This window comes from Mytilus edulis, chromosome 5 (assembly GCF_963676685.1).
Source record: "Mytilus edulis chromosome 5, xbMytEdul2.2, whole genome shotgun sequence".
NCBI lineage: Eukaryota > Metazoa > Mollusca > Bivalvia > Mytilida > Mytilidae > Mytilus > Mytilus edulis.
This window is the reverse complement of record NC_092348.1, coordinates 89592394-89617661: the sequence shown is the minus strand read 5'-3', so window position 1 is coordinate 89617661 and position 25268 is coordinate 89592394. Positions and strand designations below refer to the sequence as shown.

Genomic DNA, 25268 nt, shown 5'->3' with positions numbered 1-25268 from the left:
TCCTCAACCAATAAAAACTGGCCGAAATTGCCCAAAAGCTGTGCTTAAAAGTTGCGTTAAAACACAAAAAATCAATCAATCAATCAGTTCTGATTGGACTCTTTAAGTTTTTTCATACTCTCAGGTGAAAATTTTGTTGCTTTCCTAACCTATCTGATCTAAGGTTATCCCAAGGTTATCTCAGGGTTATTCTAAAGGTTTCTTTAGAAATGTATGTCGTAAACACTGAGAATGGTATTGGTTTATTATAATTAAATCTAGTCAATGAATTAATGAACCAAAGCAGAAATGACAATATACATATATATTTATATGTGTATGACATATATATCATAATATGCAACATCAGTATTTTCATCAGTAGATATCGGAAGTTTACTATACATTCATTACATCTCGCGTAAAGGCGTAGGTATCCTGACTGACATATTTTATAAACCAAAATGTTTGAAAGCGCCATTGATAAAAAAGGTAAAAAAAAAGGTAAGTTTTCAATTAATTTATAAACATGCATTCGCTTATTATGTAGTTTAAAAAAAAAAAAAAAATCTTTTGTTACAATTGAAGTTCCAACAATTGCACGAATAGGACGTTATTCTTTTTAAATCATTATAATTCAAAATCGTATGTCATTAATAAATATGTAGCCGTTAGATAGAGATTTCACTGCAATTTCTTCGAGTTGACATTACTATAATGATCGAAATGTTGATTTAGAGAAAACTCCATTTAAAATATCTGCATGTTTTTAAAATAATAAGGCATGTACAAATGTATAATTGCTACCTGTGCATTGCTGAAAAATGAACAATATGGAAGAATAACTAGATTCTAAAATGAATCTTGAACAAAATTGGCAAAGAAAATTGAAGTAAATGCTACGTACGCACATTGTCGTACACATATCATCAAAGGCGGATTGAAAAGGGGACAGGGAGCTACATGTATGGTTAATGCATGGACTTTCATATTTTCGATTCCAAACATTGTCTAGTTTGAAGGACCCTGGACAAGCCTATCAAAATCCTAGATCCGCATATGATTATGAAATATATTTAAAAATAAAAAGATTCTAGGACACTGTATTTTCATGTTAAATATGTACACAATAAATTCAAATAAATTTCAGTTCTCATATTTTATCGCGTTAGTTCATTCCTTCTTATTAATTGGAAATATTGATGTCAAGATTTTGCATCAACGAGTGCGGAGAGTCAAAAAGTGCAAATAAGAGAATAAGAAAAAAGGTAATGAATAAAAACAATGAAAAACCTCATCAAAGGAATCAGGCTTATAATTTTGTACACCAGACGCGCGTTTCGTCTGCACACGTAATGAAGTAACTTCATTATCACTTAGAAGAAATCGGCACGGGACGTTTGCGCTTTTTCATAGGACATTTGCGCTTTTTTATTTGGACACTTGCGCTTCAAAACATAGGACATTTGCGCTTTTTTTTTTAAAGGACATTTGCGCTTTTTACATATGACATTTGCGCTTTTTACATATGACATTTGCGCTTTTGCAATATTTGGTTGTTATGACTTCCCTCCTCTTTCCCGGGGTTAGGTCCGGCAGGATTGTAATTTCCTGAAGACTTCCCAGTCAACACAATAAATACAAGGGGAATATAGTTCCCATTTTTAAATCCATGACTCAATCTGGTATAAAGCTGGTATAAAAAATTTGGGCAACAATTAAATGTTCCGTTCGTTTGTGAGTGAATATGTTCATTTTTCTGACATAAAATATTAGTATTCCCATTGTTCGTTTTAATACTAGCATTACACTTTTTCACGGTACAATTCCATGAAAGTTCTTCACGTTTGAGAGTTTGATCAAAACGATACGAAAATCCATTATGACATGTACATTTTTTACCTTTAATAATTAAAAGTCTCTATAACTTTAAACTTTATGTCTAAGACTTTGTTAATGTGAACTAACATGCCAAATATAAGTTGATAATATTTATGTAATGCTTACTTATCACTATAGTTACAGGTATACGACTAAAGGTAAAAAGGGCAAATGTCTGGTCAATTTAATACAGGTGAATCAAAATTTAAAGCGCAAATGTCCATAGTGTTTGAAGCGCAAATGACCTATCGATTTACAGGTAAAAAATCGCAAACGTCCTGTGCCCGAAGAAATTAAGTAGTAAATTTGGTGAAATATATGTAGATTCGTTTTTAACTGTTAATATAGCATAAAACATGATTTTGTTATAAGATATTTCTCTGACTATTACGTTTTATCAAGATTGAGCAATATTAATAAGGTAACGGACTGAACTTCGAATAGTTAGTCATTTTGAAATTCTCTTTGCCAGCAGAACATCAACGGGTCGTTTTCAAAGACAATTTTTTCTCTTTTTTTTTTCTTTCTGAAAATGTTATTTAAACTTGTTGTATCGTTAAATAGAGAAGATAGTACAAAATGTGTCGCAACGAAAATTTTAAGTATTTGTTTCTGCTAAATTTGTCTTTTGAGCGTAACATGAATTAATTTTGATATTCTATATGGTTAAATTATTCTATGTGGGAAAACTATATAGAGCAAATAATTTTGTATTTAATGAAATATTAAAACAAGTTCAACAATTCATGTAGGTACAAATAATTTCGACTTCTAATTCTACGGGGGAGGTTAAAGTCATTGACCTTCCAAGGCCGACTCGCAAGGGTAGTAAACTATAACGTAACTTGTCTTTTTGTATTTATGTACTCGCCAGTAAAATAATAATACCGAAATATCGTGGTACAAACTTCTTTACAAATACTTCGAAGCGACAAATAAACATCAGTTGACATCGAAGGGACTATCTGAAAATAGTTATAAATTTGTAAGTGTTTTATTTATTTTTTATTTTGCCAGTTTATTAATTCAAATGGCGTACAATATCATGTAAATACTCCTACAAATCTACCATGGGAACATATCTACGACTTCTTTGGACTTCCGAGAAAATGTCTAATTTTCTGTTTAATTGTATAAGGATATTTTGAGAAATTCCTACTTACCTCATCACACATTTGACCATTTATTGTAACATGGACAGAGACACCTTTCAAAGAAACTGACAGGTCCATACATAGAAAAATACATCTTCCAATCTTTACATAAAGATATCGATCTTCAGTTCCTTACACATACTTGTAATTGTCGAACTGTAATTTATCCTTGAGTATAATTGTTTTATTTGCTCAAATTTTTCAGTGACAATAACATTTCATTATTTTATTCTTTCAGATATATTGGAAGTGACCATGGCGGATTTTCATCTCCCTATCATAGACTTATCAAAGTCTAAAACTCACAGAGACGAACTGTCAAGGCAACTTGTTAACGCTTTAGAAACGGTTGGATTTCTTTATATCGATAATGTCGAAGGCGCAGATTTTGAGAAAATGTTTCAATGCTCTAAATGGTTCTTCGATCAACCAAATGAAATTAAACGAAAAGTAATGAGAAATTACTGGAATCCAGAAAATACAAATTTGTACAGAGGATATTTTCCAGTCGTAGAAGATTATCCAAACCACAATGAATGTTTCGAATTCGGCCGTGACATATCTGACGATGATAAAGACAATAATCCAGAAAATTGGTTTTATGAACGTACTCCATGGCCGAAAGAAGATACAAAATTTGCATTTAAAGATGTCTATCAAAACCAATATGAAGCTGCACATACGGCAGCCATGGAAATTCTCCGACTTGTAGCAAGAGGCGTTGGTTTGGGAGAGGAGACGTTTGTTGAGATGTTTACGGATAAACCATGCAGTACTTTCCGTATGACACACTATCCCCCTTGGAATGACACACCATCTCCTAATGCTATTATAACTGATGATGGCAAATGTGTCACACTGTCTCAGCATACCGATACCAATTTTCTCACATTGGTATGTACTTTTGCTTATCAGGGACTCGAAATACTTGGTGCGGATGGTAGTTGGAACCCAGTTGCTCCAAGGAAAAATAGTTTCGTCATGAATATCGGGGATTTGTTTGCAAAGATGACGAATGGGAGATTCAAAGCAACAATTCACCGCGTATTAGATATTGGAGTAGATCGGTACTCTTCTGGATTTTTCCTTGAACCATCATATGAAAGTGATGTAGGAATTAACCTGCTATCCAAATCAGAAGATTCAAAACACATTCCTGAGAAATATGGACCATATATGATCAATGCTACCAAATATGTTAAACAGCACTACCTGGAATATGAAGGGCTTCCCGATTTCGAAAATGTCAGAGAAAAATATTACGGGAAAAATAAAGATGAATTACTGAATTGATCTGAGTAATAAGTATGTATGGTGTGAACAAATACTGTTTGCGGTTTAATTGTACATACATTATTAATGTTTATCAATAAACATACATATAAATAAATGCATATTCAAAAATAAAATATTTAGTAATGCTCATTATTAGTATATTTCAGTAGATATCATAAAATTATTATTCCAAAATATATTTAAGCGAAACCAGATTTTCCTCAGGTATACCAGAGACATATATTCCCACTTAAGTGCGATTTGATAAAAGAGAAAATGGAAAAGAAAAGTTTCATATATAGATATAAGAAGATGTGGTATGAGTGCCAATGAGACAATTCTCCGTCCAAACTTATAAAAAAAACCCATTATAGGTCAAAGTACGGTCTTCAACACGGACCATCGGCTCACATCGAGCAGTAAGATATAAAGGACCCCATAAATGATTAGTGTAAAACCATTCAAATGGAAAAACCAACGTCATAATTTATATAAAAAACGAGAAATGAGAAAGACTTATGAACCATATCAACAAACGACAACTACTGAACATCAGGTTCCTGACTTAGGACAGTCAGGTGCAAACAAATGCAGTGGGTTTTGACGTGTAGATATGTACCAACCTTCACACTTACCCAAAACAATAGTATATATCATCACAACATAGACACATATATCTTTTTTTAGTCCACCCTTCCAAAAAAAATGTGAGCTTTTCCTATCACTCATGGCGTCCGTCGTCGTCGTCTATCCGATGTAAACTATTTCATGCATCTTCTCCTCTGAAACTACTGAACTAATTCTAAGCAAACTTAAGCTGAAGGATCCTCAGTGTGTGCTTTATTATTTGTTTCGGGGAAAAACATGGCCCCCATAGCTAATAATAGAACATAGGGGTAAAACCCATTTTTTAGCTTATATTTGAAAAACTTAATCATTTGGAGAAAATCTGACATGCATGGGATTATATGTTCAATAGTCAAGTTCTGTCATACCTGAATTTTCCAGATGAATCTTAGAACCCATTGGTAAGTTGCTGCCTCCATATTTGAAGTTTTAAGGCAATCTTGCAGTTTTTTGTAATTATCCTGAATATTATTAACGATACAGATAAAAACTATAAACAACAGAAATGTTTAGAATAATAAGATCTACAAATAAGTTTGATGACCAAAATTGTCAATTGACCCCTTAAGGAGTTATTTCCTTTTAAAGACTATTTTACACAATTTGTTTATCATGTTTTCATCATCTATACATTTTTTTCTCATCTATGACTATAGAGCCAATTTAAACCAAACTTAAGCAGAATAATTCTTAGGTTATCTAGACTAAAGTTTGTGTTTTATTTTCTGTTTCCTCTAAAAATGTGGCCGTCATGGCTAAAAATAGAATATAGGACAAAATGCATTTATTAAAACTTATATCTCACAAGTTAAAGCATTCAGTATTGTTTTAACAGTGTGGACGATATCATTTCTTGGCGCATCCAGGTTATCAATTGACTGGGTCAGATTAGGTAAACGTTCGTCTGTAACGCCAACTTATCACATCGTATTTGTTGTCTTCAAGTCGAATCCTTCTTTTTGCACCTGTGCCAATTCACTGCTGTCTAACCGGTAGGCAACATTATACCGGTGTCCTCAACATTGTCAATAACACTTCCATGCGTTATGTGTTATCCAAAGGTCCGAAATATCGTGACCCTAAATCCATCAATTTGAAATACGACTTCAAAATACTAATTCAGTCGAGGGCTATGCCAGGCAGTTGGCTAAACGCGAGAAAGAAGAAGTAGATACTCTTTCCGAATTGATAAGGCTGCGAGGTCATTGATACAAATCAATCAGAATTAAGAAACTAAATGTGTCTATTAATACCCATGCTACGCAAATCTTTAAAGACCCAAATGTTGCAAAACACTTCTCCTACCTCCATGACAAATTTGTTGTTGTCCTGGCAGATAAAGCCCCAAACATCATCATTTTTGTTTGTAAATCTGAGATCTCATAACATAAACTGCTTGATAAATGAATTAGTCATTGACAATTCACTTGTAAACTCAACATATACCCTCACCGCACTTACCAAAGAAGAAAGCCTGGATGATCATAGGTCTGTTTTATGTTCCTTTGAAATTTCAACCAAGGATGAAGGACGGGACCTTCCATCACTGTATTAGATACATAAACGACATGACTGTCCTTACAAACAACGATATATTGCTGGGTCTTATAAGTGCTCCACAATACATCTTCCTAAAATATTAACATCTATTTTATCAGCAATCAAAGCTGGGCTTCAAAGTTATTGTGAAACTGCTAATTCTAGAGGTGGCGTGAATCAGATGTGGATACTAAAAACATTTCCAAAGACCTTTAAGAGTACATACAATCTAAGACTGTTTCATCTTGCAATAGTATTAAAACATTTGACTTTCTACATTTTACACAAGTATTCCCCATTCCAAACTAAAAGACAAACTGAAAGGGTCGTTATTGCTTTAATTTGTTTCATAAAAAATAAAAGATAACGTAGATACAAGTATATTGTCATAGGGAGGGATTAATACTACTTTACCCGAGGGTATCACCAGCCCAGAAGCCAGTACTTCGCTACTGGCATGAAAATACGGATTTTTTTTTATTAAAATTTGCTGTTACAAAATGTTAGAACTTATTATAAATTAAGGAATGTAACTCCCTCATGCAAAGCTCTGATTCCTTTCACGGATTTGGCTATAATTTTTGGACCTTTTGTATTATAGCTCTTCACCTTATATAAGATTTGAATTTAACATATTTTGGCCACGAGCATCACTGAAGAGACATGTATTGTCGAAATGCGCATCTGTAGCAGAAAAATTGGTACCGTTAATGTTATTATGAAGATTCAAACAAGAAATTCTCTGAAACTGACATTATCAAGGTGCTTGATTTCTTTATTTTTGACAACATGTTTGTAAACTTTGGAGGACGTGTTTTCTAACAGAGTTTTCTAACAGACTTCCGACATTCCCATGGGAACTAATTATGCCCCACTTCTTGCCGAATTCTTTCTTTATTATTATGAGGCTGACGTCATAGAAGAACTTCTTAAGAAGAAAGAAAAGAAGTTAGCGATATCCTTTCCTTTCAGCTATGTAGATGATGTTCTCGCACTGAATAATTCAAAATTTGGTGACTATGTTGAACGCCATTTATCCCATCGAACAAGAAATAAAGGATACAGATACAGCTAAGTCTGCCGCATATTTTGACTTACATTTAGAAGTTGACAATGAGGGTCGCTTGAAAACAAAACTTTATGACAAAAGAGATGATTTCGGAATCTCAATTGTGAACTTTCCAATTCTATGTAGCAACATTCAACGGTCAAAAAGTTTGGTGGGGTTCGTGTTTCTCAGTGTTTAGTTTGCTATGTTGTGACGTGTGTACTATTATTTGTCTGTTTGTCTTTTCCTTTTTAGGCATGGCATTGTCAGTTTATTTTCAATCTTTAAGTTTGACTGTCCCTCTCGTATCATTCGCTCCTCTTTTAAAGATATTTAAACTATGGGGTCGAAAAGGTTCTAATCGCCTAAATCAAATAATACGAATAGCAGAGGAATAAACGTGTGTGTTCATCTAATTTTGAAAGATTATGCATTCTTTTTTCTTCTCATGCACATGCATGGTTCTTTTGAATCCCTACCGGAAGGCTGAGTGAAAGTAAACTTCTGCTGTTGTCTGTTTTATGGTCGGGTTGTTGTCTCTATGACAAATTCCCCACTTTCATTCTCAATTTCATTGTTATCGATAGCCGATGAAAAAAAAGTTAAATGTAAATGATTTAGTAATATTACCAACGTAAGTGTTGTTGCCCACATTGTTATATACGGATACCTGTAAAGCAAAGCAGACACGAAGTTAAAATATTCCTTCATTATGTCAAGGTATTATACCTGCTCTGAAATTATCAGCAAAATGGGGTATCTGATTTTAAGGTTATTGCCCCTGAATTGATGATTTGAAGGAAATTTTTCAATTTTCGATTTTTTTATCTTGAATTTTACTACAGATAAGGATAGACTACTAACAGCAAGAAAACGTTAAGAAAAGTAAGATCTACACATGAGTTTATATGACAAACATTGTCAGTTGACCCCTTAAGGAGTTATTGCCAATTAAAGACAATAATTCACAATGCAACTACTGAATTAATTTGAGCTAAACTTGGGCTGATTAAGTTTCACGTATTTAGCATACATTTTATATTTTACTTCCTCGTACGTCAAGAAACATTGCCACGATGGCTGAAAGGGAACATAGCTTAATACTATATTTTACCCCTCTCGCATTTTAAACTTGAAAATTTATTTGTCTAAATGGCAGAATTTATTTTTACACTTTCCGCACATTATTTCTAACTATGTATAATGTGTTTGTTGTACTTTTCAGTTTCAAAATTTTCAAGATAATCAGCATACCTCAAACAGCATCTGTTTGATTTTATGTTTATTTTGACTTTTTAATTCAAGCATCGCTGGTGAGCCTGATGGAACCCAAGAGCGTGTCTGCCGTGAAAAAGTATAAGCCTGATATTTTCAATTTCAAGTATCAAAAAGTAAAATTCCAAAATTACTGAACTCAGAGGAAAATCAAATTGGAAAGTCCCTAATCACATGGCAAAATCAAATGACAAAACACATCAAAAACAAATGGACAAGAACTGTCATACTCCTGACTTGGTACAGGCATTTTCAAATGTAGAAAATGGTGGATTAAACCTGGTTTTATAGCGCTAAACCTCTCACTTTGTTGACAGTCTCATTAAATTCCTGGATATTTACAAGGATGCGTGAACTAAACAGACATATGGAGAGTTCTCTCATTGGCACTCACACCACATCTTCCTATATCTATAATTAGTAAAATAGTCAAAATATGGATAAAGCAGTCATCATCGTGTAACAATTTTAAAAGGAACAATTTAACAGAATACAAAAACATCTATCAACAAACACATTCATTATTTCGCGTGTCTGACGTCAGAAAATTATAAACGTCACATATTTTTGTCGTTCAATGTTTATACAAACTATTTTAGAACTTCACATGGGCAATGTTAGCATACAGGGTTAAAAAATCAAAAGTATGTAAAAATTAACTACAGAAATAGACCGAGATTTAAAATAGTCCAAAAGTTCTATAGAATTTATAAGAATCCACAAATAGTTCATTCCACTACGCGATTGATTAATTTTGACGTTTGTGGTTCAACGTATTTTCTAATTTCTAATAGAAATATATCATAATGACATATTATAGAACAATAACATACTGACAGGATCTTTTAAAGTACAGAGTCACGTTATAAGAGCCAAAGAAACACACAAACACATTGACGGGATGTATAAGTACCGAGCCACGTTAAATGGATATCACATAAAACAATCCAACAGTAAAATTAATATTAAAGCCGAACATAATAACAACAAAAAGTGCAAAACAGATGATCTTTGAAATAGACTTCATATCATGTATGTAGTTATAGTGTTAATTTGTGGTTTAATCGAAAGTGGATCATGTCATACCACGAAGATTTAAAGTTAGGCAATCCTGAAGTCAAAACTATTTGTTACTACTTTCTGTTTGCTGTTTTTACTAGGTCGCACCACTTCCAGTAAACATGAAATCCTTCCACTTTTCTTGATTGATATCCCCCAAAAATGCAAGATTTAAAAAAAATGTATATATATATGTTTCAATTCAGCATAAACTGGAGTATAACCATTATAAGTGTTGACATGCATTATTATTAATGTGCTTATAATTTTAAATCAAGTGCTTACAACAGTTTGAGTTTTCAAAATATCATGGATGTTTTACCCTAGCAATAGCTAACATTAGCTGTATTGACAAAACCTTTCGGATGTTTTGGATGTCAATGTTTTTCTTCTTTATTTGACATGTTTCAATTTTTTATTTGAGCTTCATTGACGAGTCTTTTTACACATATACAATTTAAATCCAGGCCTGTATAATGAGTTTATTTGATAGCTCTCCATCTGTATCGGTTCTTAGTCATTCCTGGCTTTACAATATTCGGCTTCGAGCATTCCTAGTTAAGGTTAGTTCAGAAAAGCGATTCAGACGTATGATGTTGACAAAGCGTTCTTTTTCATTTTACACTGGTTCGATACAGCTGATGATGGACAGTTCCCGAGGAAAAATTAGCTCAATAGCCAGTACTTCGTAAATTACATGATTGATAACAAATCTTTCTTATGTATCATTAATTGTCTGTTTATAAATTAACAAATTATTAAGGATCTGACGTTTTATCTCCATCAAGCAAAAAACAAGATGGACGAAAGATACTAGAGGGACATTTTTAAAAACTCTTACGTTGACCTTGTATGGATCTGCCTACTATTTTTAGGTCAATTTTGGTTCTAATATAACTCAACTGTTTCAGTTTTTGTATATCCTTGGCTTTCAAATACTTGGCTTTTAGAGTTCATGATGAAAATAGAAGCATAATAATTTACAAAGTGGTGCTTTTATATTTTTTAAATTTTGAATTCGATTAATTCTATTTTGATACAGTCTGTTTCTTGTACATAGATGCCTTGAAATTGCGATAGATAATGCTTCTGTTGATATTTAAACGAAACAGAAATAGACTTGTTTGAAAGTCTGAAATACTTACAACAAACATCTGCAGTTTTGAGAATATACGATGAAAAGAAAAAAAAATTCCAATTAGGCCAAACAAACTTTTCCTCATCTGAAGATAATTTTGTGACGTTTGGTTCAATTAACATAATTGGAAGGTAAGACAAAAGAACACTAAGTGTCAGAGCAGTTAAATACAAAATATTGTGTCAGGAAACGTTATGCAAGAAATTTGGTGAATCTTGTTATTTTATAGGTCCGGTCTCAATTATGAAGACAATTACATATACTATATTATTACAATATTTTTCTGGTTATTGTCATCGTAAAATGTTATTATTGCATTTTATTTTTTAAATGTTTTTGCGCAAAGAAAAACAAATATTGATTATCTTAGTTATACAAAAAAGATGATTTCATTAAATAATTTAAGTGAGACCGTTGTAATGTTATCTCTTTCAAGGGTTAAATTCACATGTCTCATTTAAGTTTTTGTTGTGAGATATAAAAAAGGAAGATGTGGTATGATTGCAAATGGGATAACTTTCCACAAGAGACCAAATAACACAGAAATCAACATCTGTATGTCACTGTACGTCTTTCAATTGTCTATTATTATTCAGCTAAAGTAATCTTGATATTTCATGTTCATGATCATGTATTTTCATGTTTAAAGTTGTATCACGTTTTACTTTTTTCTTTTCTTTCGACCATAGTCTTCTTGCTTAATAACTATTTCGCAGGTGTTAAATGGTCCTTTGATCAAAATGGTTATTTCTTGTTTTCTGCTGTCTGCATGTGGAATTGTGTATGAGCTTTTTCAACTGTCTGTCTCTTTGTAATTTTCTTCTTTTATTCAAAATTGAATGAAATTTCAGAAGAAAAAACATCGTGATTTATTGATCATGAACAGAACCTGAAATCCAGACAGAACAATTTATAAGGTCTATTGCTACTGATTTTCTCAACAAACATACGTTGTATTTGAAGAAATAATCATCACATAAAACAACCATATATATTTACGTGATGTGTAGTCTTCTGAAATTCATAATGAAAATGTACCTGTTTCGAGCCGAGTACAAATAACATTTATATTTCGAGACAATGTATGGTTATTCTTTATTTAGTATAACGTAATCAGAGATCAATATTTTGATTATATTGACATGTTACAACATGTACAAAATATTGCTTAAAAATGGTTTTAACCTGCTCAAAATTTGAAAATAATAGTAAAGCAGAAAATACATGAAAGATTGAAATTTATTAAATAATAAATACCAATAATCAAAAACAAAAGCAAAAGAAGAAAATTGACAAATGACTACTAAAATTTCACCCTGAAAAATGTAAATACATAAAAATATGTAAGAAATCAAATAACACTGACCACTCAACAAATCACAGTCTACTAGATAAAACAATAGCAAAGGTAAAAGAGCGAAAAAGTGAATAATGACAACTAAATTTTTGAAGTTAGCAGAAGAACTTTTAAATACTTGAGTACTGAGACATAAATAGAATGAAATTCAAAACAGTGTGGCTGTGGCCATTGATTGACACATTAAATTCATCCATTGACTGGGACAATTTACGTGAACGTTTGTCTGTAACGACCACTGTTCACGACGTACCTACGATAGACATTTAAACTGTGGGGTCACCAAAGGTTTCTTAACGCCTTTAATTATAAAATAATTCAAAAAATTAATCAGGAATAACCTTTACGTTTTGATTTATATAATTGATATAAATCAAAACATCGTGTTATTTCTGATTAGTTTTTCGAATTACTTTATTAAGGTGTTGAGAACCTTTGGTGACCCCATAGTTTAGGTGTCTTTAAAAAGTACATAGTGAGCAGTGGTTGTTACATACAAACGTTCACCTAAATTGTCCCAGTCAATGGATGAATTTAATGTGTCAATCAATGGCCACAGCCACACTGTTTTGAACTGTGTCTCAGATGCCACAGAAGCTAAATTTATTCAAGTATGGACATCACAGAATGGTAACTAATTACATAACAATTAATTATGTAATAATTATGTCATAATGAAATTATCACAATTTGAAAGATTAATCCTTCTCCTTTCTTTTGGTACCTTATTTATAAAATTTGAAGAAAGATGAGTGGAATTACATCAGTTTAAAGATGTCTGATTGGGGATGAAAAATCTTTGTATTGTGCTACCTTAACACAATTTTCATTTTTATATACATTTATACCTTTAAGATCTTATATCATCTCTTATATCCATCAGCCAAAGGCGTTGTAATAATATATGTTTTAAACAAGGTCACTTTGAATAATAACCTTCCGAAATGTATCCAAGAACATTGCAGGTTTAGAAAAAACCCAAACCCAAATGAAAAACAAATTTTACGTAAATGGTAACAAGTCCTGCATTTAAAAAGTACAATGTATACAAAGGCTCTGTTTAACTGTTATAGATTTGATAATAAAATACGCAAATGTTTTCATTCCAATAAACTGTTTGACATTTGTTGATATATTTCGGTAATAAATATTATTGAATTGTAAGTAATTTTAAATCAGCTTTTATCCATATGCATCATGGTATTCGTATGTATGTTGAATCTCATTCTATCTCGACACTTGCTTTCACGTAATTGTAAGAGAGAACTTAAGACTATTTTATAAAGATATTTTTAACTTTTAAAGTTTAGTGAAAGGTTAAACAAGCTTACTTTCAAGTGAAAAAGTACCGAATGACGCTTCGACAAAATTAAGCAACATGTGCTCGAATTCTGATTTAGATCAACACCAGATATTTATTTGAAATATTTTAATTCGATCGATCTATAAATGCATGGTTTAAACAAATTCTTTGTTCCTTTGAAATATTCGAAGAGCTGTTTCTATACAAAGTTCAATAAGGAAACAAATTAATAGACCTGTTTAATTCAAAAGCAGAGCAAGAGTAACAAAATAAACACCTTAAAAAGGATATATTATAACACAAAATTTTGTATTTATTTGCTACTTGTTGGTATAAAAAAGTAAAGTTTTTTATATCAGTAAATCGTTTCAGAAGCGATACCCTCATCAAACCGCTAGAAATGAACTAAATTAAACGAATTCTAGACTTGTTTATTTATTTTTTCCTTTCTCTCCGCTTCGTAAGTACCCAATTCCCGGTGGTGATGGTCATGCTGAAACTTGCTTCATTATCCATGTTAGCCTCACTGATATTAATTCAAGGACCATTGTTTCTGTTTCGAACCCAATGGTTTGTTCATTCTTGTCGGCTGAAGTATGACCATTCAATTCAACATCAGTTTCAGTGTTTGTGTCAGTAATAATATCAGTCTCTAACACTGTTTTGTCAGTTTCAAATCCAATGTCGGTATTAAGTTCGCAGACTGTCTTAGTAAAAGGGTCTTCACTATCTGTATTATAGAATACAGAACTTGATTCAATATATAGCTTCTTCTATTTGAATACCAGGTCAGAGAATACCGCATAATGCCGGTTTATTGACTAAATGTGTGTTTCAAAAGCTTTTTTTTTTAAAAGTATTAAGTAGTTATTAAAACTATTTAACTGGTCATTATCTGTATCAAAAAGGTATCAAACTAACATAAATGGACAATAACAAAAATATGATTAACATATTATTAAGGTTAATGTAATAATAGAAACATATTTTTTATTTTCAAATTTTGTACAAGTTAATACCATTTGTAAGCAATATCTCATTCATTTTTTACATGTATGAGGTACTTTTGTACATGTTATAACTTGTATTTTTGTTTTGTATAAATTATAACATGACATGTTATAAGCTGTACAAAATCGCAACTTGTACACGACATATATATATATAAAATATTATACACATGTTTGTAACAAGAAAGATAACTCTAATGTTGTAAGTGAATGTTATATCTTTGCGTCTTTTTTACAGTATAATGTGTCGATTCTTGCATATGACGCGGTTCATATTGTTATATAAATCGTTATTCTCTTTTTTAAGCAACAGTCTATTAAGTTTTGTATATCAAAAAATATAACGCTTTCATTTTTGTTGACGCCTTCCCCTGAGCTATTTGGAAAGTATTCAGAATGAAATACATCAAAACTTTATGTTTGAATATTTTGTAACGCAACTGAAATTGTCATGTTATCTGAATTGGTGAAATAACATAAACGGTACCAATTATTTAGCCCCAGTTCCGAATTTACCGGATTTGTTATAACATGAGCAACACGACGAGTGCCACATGTGGAGCAGATTCTGCTTACTTTTCCGGAGCACCTGAGATCACCCGTAGTTTTTGCAGGAGTTCGTGTTGCTTATTCTTTAGTTTTCTATGTTGTCTCATGTGTACTATTGTTTGTTTGTTTGTCTTTTTCATTTTTAGCCATGGCGTTGTCAGTTTATTTTCGATTTATGAGTTTGACTGTCCCTCTGGTATCTTTCGTCCCTCTTCGATAATCAATGTATATACAGTGATGCTCGATGACAGATCATTTGAAAATCCAAAGCTTATTAAAAGAATGGAGAGCTTTAAACAAACAAAAAGGACAAACAAGTTTAGCCAAAGTCTGGCAAGGAATAAGAGCTTTGCATGAGGGAGATACAAACGTGAACTTACATATTGTTTACGTAACATCCAACGCACGATGTACTCTTTTTTAACACGGACCTGCCATGTCTGTCCGTGTTTCATTGATCTCAAACCATTATTGTAGGTTTGAATGGAGGTTTGAGATTATGTAATTTATATATAACTCATAAAATTATAACCGACACATATCTATCAACCTTGTGATGTCTGTATGTTTATAAAATTTATAAGTGTTAACGTTAACAGAATGACAAAAATATGTAGTTTTGCACTTTGACTTCCTTCTCTGTTGTCGATTTCTGAAAACAAATTTCTTTGCGGTTCTCATCAAATAAAATTTGAACTAAATCACACTTTTGGAATACTGGAGACGTTTATGAAATATCTATGAATTGTGGCGAGATTTTATGTATTTTAAAAATCATTGACAAATAAAACACATTTAGCCATTTCCTTCACACATATGAATTGGTGTCCATGCCCTTAGTCGGTAGGTGCATTATTCGATCAAATATGCAAGAACTTGAGAATTGATTTGATAAAATTTAAATTTTGAGGTATAATTTTAGGGAACCGGTTTCAATGCATAAACGAAGAAAAGGGGTAGATGTAAAGTTGAAAATTTGAGAATTGTACATCTTGAATTTTTACCGTTGAATCTTAATTGGAATGAAAAAGGCTCCTTGAAGAACAATTTCCATATTTTTCAATCATATTTGCTTTAAACATAATCCTTGTTTTTTTTGATGAATGTGTATTTTGCAGTAAAAGAAAATTGAAGAGATTTAAATATAAATTATATATAAATATACTAAATAAATAAATGATTTGGAAAATACATTGAAGGTATAAAAAGTCATGAGAATTCCGAATGCAATTAGGTTATATCCGGGCACTCTGGTTCTAAACCTTGGTTCCATCTGGGTTTTCTGGTTCTGAACCTTGGTTCTTTGGTTCGAAACCATGGTAACTAGTTCAACATCCGGGTTATTTGGTTAAGGCAACCAAACTTCTTGGTTCCATCTGGGTTCTATTCTAGATCATTCTAATGTTCCCGTTGAACATAACAGAAGATAACCGCAAGTCTCCGAATAAAAAGGTAAAGTAGGTCAAAGACGCTAAAATTGTTTTATAGCATTAAATATTTTATCATCGACGGTAAAGGAAGCTATAAGGTATTTATCTTCTCATTTTAATTATTTTGATAAGGAAACTAGATAAAAATTAAGCATCGTATAGATTTTCAAAATGAACCGAAGTATACAGTACATCGACAATCCTTTTATTTAATTCAGTCGTTCTGTTATCATTTTTTCCTTTACTCATCCCTTATTTACGTAAATATGTCTGGAAGTTTTAAAACCACCCAATTAGGACATGTCGTTTATATGGCTAACGATATGTGCATCTAGCCACTTGACCAGTTGTGACGACTTGCATATATATTCGATTGCACATTTATTTTCAAGTTCGACTGAATTTTATTTAATGGCTTTGTAATAATGTCAGATTTGAAAGAAATACATGTGAAGTATATGTAACAAATCGTTTTGTTCAAAACAGAATGTAAAAAGACATATAAAGGAAAGTGATGATCAATAAGTTGGTAAGCTTTAATTAGTTGGAAAATACGTTGTAAAATATAATAACATAAATAAAATGTATATGTACAAAAAAATTGTCAAATTTGATACTCATTCAGTCATTGTGAAGGGCATGCATATAATCATTCGGCCAAAAATAAAGAAATCAAAATTAAGATTTTTATAATAAAATTATGTGTACATGTGTTAATGACAGTGCTAGTGGGATGTGTATCACCAGCACAATAGTCAGAACTTCTGTGTTGGCGCCAAAATTTAGGGGCATAAAGTGTTACCCTAGTCCGTCCGTCCCGTACGTCCCATAAAAACGGATTCCGCTATCCTAAATTAAGTTTGCCTCAACCAAATACTACAAAACTTATACACAATATATAATAGAAGCTTGTGCATTAGTGCCAATGAAACTCTCCACAAGAGACTAAATGACACAGAAATTAACAACTATACAATGTAGCCTAGGTCACCACGCGGTCTTCAACAATGAGCAAGGTTCATACCGCAAAGTCGGCTATTAAAGGCACCGACATGACAATGTAAAACAATTCAAACGAGAAAACAAACGGTCTAAGTTATGTAAACGAAAAACCAGATAGGCACGTACATATAAAATAAGGCGGGGTTAAACATGTTAGCGGGATACCAACCCTCCACCTAATAAGGCATGAGTGCCAATGTGAACTCTCCACAAGAGACCAGATGACACAAACAATAACAACTATAGGTCATATACAGCTTTCAATAATGAGCAAAGACAATACCGCATATAGTCAGCAATAAAAGGCACTGAAATGACATTGAAAAACAATATTCAAACGAGAAAATAAACGAAGAATTTATGTACAATAAATGAACGAAAAACAAGTATGTAACACATAAAAAACGACAACCATTGAATTACAGGCTCCTGATTTACCACAGGTACATACATACCGAATAAGGCGGGGTCGAACATGTAAGCGGGATCCTCACCTCAACACAAAATCAAATTTGAAATTTTTAAGTGTCACTTTTACCGTTCAAGAGCTATCATGTCCCTTTAAAAACATAAGAAGTGCTGACTCTTTCGTTTCCTTTCTCTTAAGGTAGCACAATACATAGATTTTATAACTCCAATTCCCAAGTTTTAAAATGCTGTAACTTTCTTAATAATGCTTGAAAATTTATAAAAGTGGTAGTTATGGATAGCTAACAGATTGCTCTTTCAAATAAAGGCAATGTTAGTATGATGCAACAATTATGTAACTCATTAAAATGTTAACTGTGTCTAAAGTATTTTTCCTCAAATTTCCACTTTCAATTGAAATTAGCTTCCTAATAGGTATTCCTAGAGAATTGATTTTATTATATGTTGTTCTTATGGCCATTAGCTACAAAAGGGTGTCTCAGATTTCAGATAGAATGTATAGAACAAATTTTACACCTAATTAAACATTATCTTCTTTTATGTGGTTAGGATGTTCACACTCATTAGAGATTTGTGTGAGAATGAAATACTATAGGGACAATTTGAGACACCCTTTTGAAGCCCATGATGTGTTGATTAAGATTTCGTTAAAATTTTCTGTATAGTTAAAGAGATGAAAGAGCTAAATTCATTCAAGTGAACTGACCGAGATTTTGCCACTAATTACATAATAATTGATTACATAATGATTGCATAATAAAAATATTGCATTCATTTAAAAGTTTAATCTTTTATCTATCTATATATACCTCTTTTATTATTTTGTATGCATTCATAAGAAAGTTACAGCATATTTAAGGTTAGTGATTGGAAGTAAAAATATCTTTGTATTGTGCTGTCTGACTCAATCAAATGTTGGGAACCTTATACGCGATTCGCATTACCCCATAACACAGATATATTAAGTTCGATATTGGGTCCTGATTGCGTCACTGTTCATGAGATTTTAGATGTAAAAAGTTGTGGTACGAGTACCAAGGATACAAATGTCAACCCGGAGCCTTGAGATAGGAAAACTGCTAAATCTGTTGTTTCCGTTCTTTAACTTTAATTTGCCTCCACCAAATGTTTTGAAACTTATTCACAATGCTTATGGTCACAAAACGGTCAAAATTACGCGAATTCTGCATCTATATGTGGAAGTTTACTCATTATTTTCACAAGCAGGGGCATCTGTGGTTAATAGACATATTCTACATTTATTTCAGTAATCAGCTTATTTCCTTCCATTGAATTCTTCTTTTAATGGACTTTACTTGCACATTTTTTTCAGGATCTCGGTGCAGTTTGGTAACAGACAGCGATATTTCAAGTTAAATGTGACCAACTTAACAAAGTGTTTCACTAAATTGAGCTCTCTGTCTAAGTGTACTTTAAAGGTTCTTTGCACTGAGTTCAGTTTATTGATATGCGTATACCTTCTGTGTGAATATTTAAGATGTAAAAGCAGACTATCCATACCTACATGTCCATGAAACGAAATCTAAGGTAAAATGATTGAAACATTTTGCATTATATATCACAACTGGCAGCACATGATGCTACTGAAGCAGTAAATTTTCTTACTTGATTTTCACGGAAATTGAAGGATTTAGTTTCATCTGAAGCAAACATTCTTAAAAATTGAGAATGGAAATATGGAATGTGTAAAAGAGACAGTAACCATGTCAAAAGAGCAGAAAGCAGACAAAGGCCACTATTGGGTTTTCAACAAAGCGAGAAAATCCCTCGCCCAGAGGCGGGCTTCAGATGGCCCTTAACAAAATGTGTACCAGTTCAAACTCCAAATCATAAAAATAAACTTACAGTTAAAAACATACAACGATGAAGACTAAAAAAAACCAGAGACTCCTAACTTAACTCCTGACAAAACACAAAGCGGATTTTGAGAAAAGCAGTGGAGGATCCAGGAAGGGGGGGGGGGGGTTCCGGGGGTTGGAACCCCCTTTTTTTTGGCCGATCAATGCATTTGAATGGGGACATATAGTTGGAACCCCCCCCCCCCCCTTTGTCCTGTGTTGGGAACCCCCCTTTTTAAAATGGCTGGATCCGCCACTGAAAAGGGTCATCGTGGTACACAAAACTAACAAGATGTGGTACGAGTGCCAATCATACAGTTAATTCTCCATTTAATTCAAACAAATTATACAAGTTTTACATTGAGAGCAAAGGTCAAGCTCACATGAGATTACTCGTGCTAATAGACTCATCATCTACATGCCACATATTCAGAAGCAAGGTCAATTGAAAATTATATTTTGAGGTCAAGGTAATATACCGAGGAACACACTGCAACATGATGACACACCCAACGTGCATACATATAGGTCAGGAGTCAAAAAGTCATCATGGTACACGTAACAATGTCTGATGTCATGATGCACTACACATGCAAAATATAGAAAACCTAGGGCAGAGACAGAAACACAAGACATATAACTAAACTCAATTGAATGGTACTTGTATTGCAGGTCACTATAATTGCCTTCAACAAAGAATATAAACTCTCGCAACAATGCAAAGTGAAACCCGTCTTTCACTAAAGTTTGAGCATGATTCTTTGCAACGATCAATTATCTTACCACTGTTAATTGAGAATCGAGTCGTGCAGTTATGGTACAAGGACACAGTTATCGTCCTTTGGTTTTCGTTTTCTGAATATAGTTCCTAGTGTAAACAGTGTATAACTTGCATGTTTTAGTTGATACACTTTCACAATTTATTTCTTGATTTTAAATGCATGAAATATTAAGTAGGGGGATGTAATTACATGTCAAAAAAATTTGGGTGCTGAATCTTTATGTTAAGTATTGATTTGGTCCAGTTCAAAAAAGTCATATTTTATCATGTCTGAAGCTGTCAAACTGAATTTTACACCCCCTTAACACAGAATTGACAATATTTTGAGTTATAGCTGGTACAAGTTTCTATAATTTTGATATTATTTGTCTCACTGGTAGTACACTACACTGTAAAAATCTTTTTGAGAAAGAGCAGGTGCGATTTTTTTAATTTGAATTTATTGTCTAAAAGAAATGCACTACGAAATAACTGTGTTCTCGGGCCTTATGTCAATAAATTAAGACGGTATTAAGATTAGACATTAAAACACTAAAAACTAGGGTTTACCATTAATTTTTAACCCAACCATATGATAGTACTATCATGGTTAACTTATGGAAACACATGATACAGTCATGAAATTGAATATTTAAAATAGTACGACCAGAACAATACAAGACAGCGTTGTAAACAAAAGAAAGTAATAATACTTATCGAATTTTTAATCCCAATGCATAAATTAGGAACCGTAGTTTTCATTCAATTTATTTATCAAAAATGTACGCTTGGGTTAAACAATGGAAATTAACACTGTATATTTATATAAACGATCAATCTTGTAATAATAAAATAAATAACAAAATTGATATACCAATAAATATAAATCTTTCAATTAAATTTTTTAGACTTTTGCATTCCACCAAAAATCTTTTCTAGCAATGTTAAATATCTGATTATCGACATGTTAACGAGCTGGTGTTTCCTGTAAAAGATTAATTAATGAAAAAAAAAGAGCATAAACATGATTTTTGTTTGATTACACACTAATTTTTAATTTTCATTAAACAGACGATTTTATATATTTTCTTTAGAATGAGGTTCAAAGAAAATTCATCTGATGATTAATGAAAAAAAAAAAAAAACAAGACACGCGGACGTATCTTACTATTTTCGATTTTTTGTAAAAATAGTTATGATTTTAATGAAATGATATTTGAAAAAAAAGAAAAGCACTTTGCACAAAACAAACAGTTTAGACCACGTTTCTTTGTTCAAATAGATAATGATGTTAAACAGAAAATGGAACTTTGGGTAATGAATGCTTTCAACTTTATTTTGCCTTTTTAATTCGAGCGTCACTGATGCGTCTTTTGGATGCAATGAATACGCGTCTGGCGTTACAGTTTTATCATGTTATCTATTATAAGTTAATGGTGTACATACAAATACGACTAACATCAGCTTACATATACATTTAAACAGAAATATAGCAAGAAATTTAGCAAACCTGGTTATTGTAATGCTTAGAACTCCCAAATGAAGACAATGATGCAATCTCATTAAAATCCGATGTTCTGATACGCTCCACTCCACTAGTGGATCATCGGATTTTAATGAGATTGACAATGATGTAAAGTGTTGCTAAGTTTTTAGATTTCTATGTTGTGTAGTTTGTTTTTTGTCTTTTACTTTATTTTGCCATTGCCTTATTAGAAAAAAGTAAAATCACAAAAATACTGAACTCATAGGAAAATCTAATCGGAAAGTCCATAATCACATGGCAAAATCAAAAGACAAAACACATCAAAAACGAATGGACAAGAACTATCATATTCCTGACTTGGTACAGGCATTTTCAAATGTAGAAAATGGTGGATTAAACCTGGTTTTAAAGCGCTAAACCTCTCACTTTGATGACAGTCTCATTAAATTCCGTTATATTTACAATGATGCGTGAACTAAACAGACAAAATAAACAAAATAGTCAAAATATGGGTACAGCAGTCATCATCGTGTCACAATTTTAAAAGGAACAATTTAACAGAACACAAAAACATCTATCTACAAACACATTCATTGATTAGTTTATTTTCGACTTTTATAATGTCTTAGTTGTATCTTTCATTTAACTGATACTAATCAAAATTATTTTATCTATTTCATTTTGAATAAGAAGTAAAACTGTTTTACATGACTAGCTTAGAGCAACATGACGGGTGCCACATGTGGAGCAGGATCTGCTTACCCTTCCGGAGCACCCGATATCACCCCAGTTTGTGGTTGGATTCGTGTTGCTTATTCTTTAGTTTTATATGTTGTGTCATGTGTACTATTGTTTGTCTGTTTGTCTTTTTCATTTTAGCCCTGGCGTTGTCAGTTTATTTTCGATTTATGAGTTTGACTGTCCCTCTTGTATCTTTCGTCCCTCCTTTAGATACATCATCCTCTTTCACAGGTCTCATATTGATATTGTTTTGAGACAGTCTATTATTCTTGTCATCATGAATTGTTGGAGATATTTTTGATTCATGGTTATGTTTCTGCTCGTATCACGTTATATCATGTTTTCTTTCCAGTTTCGCAGGTGTTATTTGGTCCTTTATTTTTTTATCCTTATTTTTTTTATGTCTTCATGTTAATTAAGTTCATGAGGTTTTGAAATTGTCTGGCTCATTATCATTGTTAGGTAGATATCAATAGTCAATTATCTTAAAAAAATAACATAAAGTGTAGAATATATCGTGCTTCATTTATCATATATAGGAAGCAAACAGTCATACAATACACTTTTGCAGTTCTATTGGTACTATTTCTTAACAAAAGTGCGCTTTGTTTAATAAAATGAATATCCAAAAGCAATGACATATTCACGTACTTTATTTTGATGTATGTTTTTAAGAAGGACATTGAGAAAATTATTAAATAAGTACGCACAAAATAATAGTTTGAAGTCATGCACTGGTTTACGATTAGAATTCACTAATTCGGTTTGGTACCTTATTTTGATATAGTCGTATAAAAATTTAAAAAATCCTCGTTATCAGATGAATAGTATAAAATATTATTAGGCAGAAATGTTTATAAAAATAACGTGTTGTTGTGAATAAATCAAAAAACATTTATATTCTGTAGTAGTTGTGATTTGTTCAGAATCTAAAAGCTCTAAAACGTCAAGCTGATTAATAGCGTTACAGTGGGGATCATGGTGCTATCATATTGTGTAGATCTATTTGATATATTTTTGATATAATTTTGCCTAAATTCAATTACAATAAGAAACAAATTTGTAATCTGTACTGGATAAATGTTGCTAAAGTATTGTCCTGCATGCATCTCTACATTCTAAGGGAGCTACCATTTGAATTTTATGGGGGGGGGGGGGGGGGGGTGGATGGTTAGAATGAAATTTGCAAAAAAAGGCAGGACAGGATTTTGAGTAAAAAAAGGCAGGATGAGTAACTTGGCCAAAAAAAAAAGGCAGGATGAGCTAAGAAAAAAAAGGCAGGACCGAATAGGCTGAGAAATTAAAAGGCAGGACAGAGATTACAACTAGAAAAAAGGCAGGACACAATTTTTCATCCCAGCCCAGCGTTATCAATGAAACACTATAAAACCCAGATACAAATATATAAGAACGTTATGCGTTGTTTTAACAATGTCTTTTACAACATTTTGTCGTGTCAACAATTTCATAAACCTTTCTGAAATTTATGAAAGTGAATATTGATCTTAACATATATACATTATAATTTTTGTAAGTTTTAGTGCCTTTCAAATATGGCCCTACAACTGTATGTTTCTGACCTTTCTACATAGTTAAAAGTTATTTTCATTTTATTTCATCATTCATTGTGTCCAATAGTGTGACGTTGCGCACGATATTGGTGTCACTTTGGAAATATGGGTTAGAAGAAGGCGGGTTATTCAAATCCAAGCTCTTATCCTATACAATAAATATCCATGTTATGCATATCATTCGAAAGGAAATAAACCACAGAAATCAATAACATAGATGATTTTGTGCTTTGTCTATTTTTTAATGAAAAACTTTGCTCATTTCGATGCCTATAACGTCATTTCAAGGGTGTCCCGCTGTTACAATTTTGTTTTGTGTGAGTCTTTAAAATCCCAGTGCGGATTCATTAGTAAGTAGAATGGTTAAAAATTTTGCAATTGTTTTATATACATTTTTACCTAAAATGAAGTAACTGCGGTCTTATTTTAAAAACATCGTCATTTTTCTCGTGTCCAATAAAATGTCCCGATGGACAAAATAACACAGAAAATAATTCAGAGGCTTTTTATCAAACGAAATTCTACTATATCTCAATTTTTTAACACCTGTTTACTGATATGAATGGAAAATACATTTAATTTCCTTTAAAATGATATGATATTTACTTTTGTTTGAGTTGCTGTTAGAAAATCCGAAACGATCTAAGATGTCCAATGAAATGTCCCCGTAACCGTAATTTGACGTTCGCGTTATAATAACGTTAAACTGTATACGAATTTTCTTGCATATTTGGCATAACATAATTTCATGATATTGTATGATCTATATAAAATAAAGTTCTCGTTTAATATGCAT

The 25268-nt window shown here is 32.1% G+C and overlaps 1 protein-coding gene across 1 annotated transcript; it reads left to right on the top strand.

The window, feature by feature from the left end:
- Window positions 1-350: 350 nt before the first annotated feature.
- On the top strand, window positions 351-4421 carry LOC139524762 (uncharacterized). Its single transcript, XM_071319821.1, has 2 exons — window positions 351-483; window positions 3253-4421. The coding sequence occupies exons 1-2, from the start codon at window positions 444-446 to the stop codon at window positions 4305-4307; spliced, it is 1095 nt and encodes a 364-aa protein (XP_071175922.1). The 5' UTR covers window positions 351-443; the 3' UTR covers window positions 4308-4421.
- Window positions 4422-25268: the final 20847 nt, after the last annotated feature.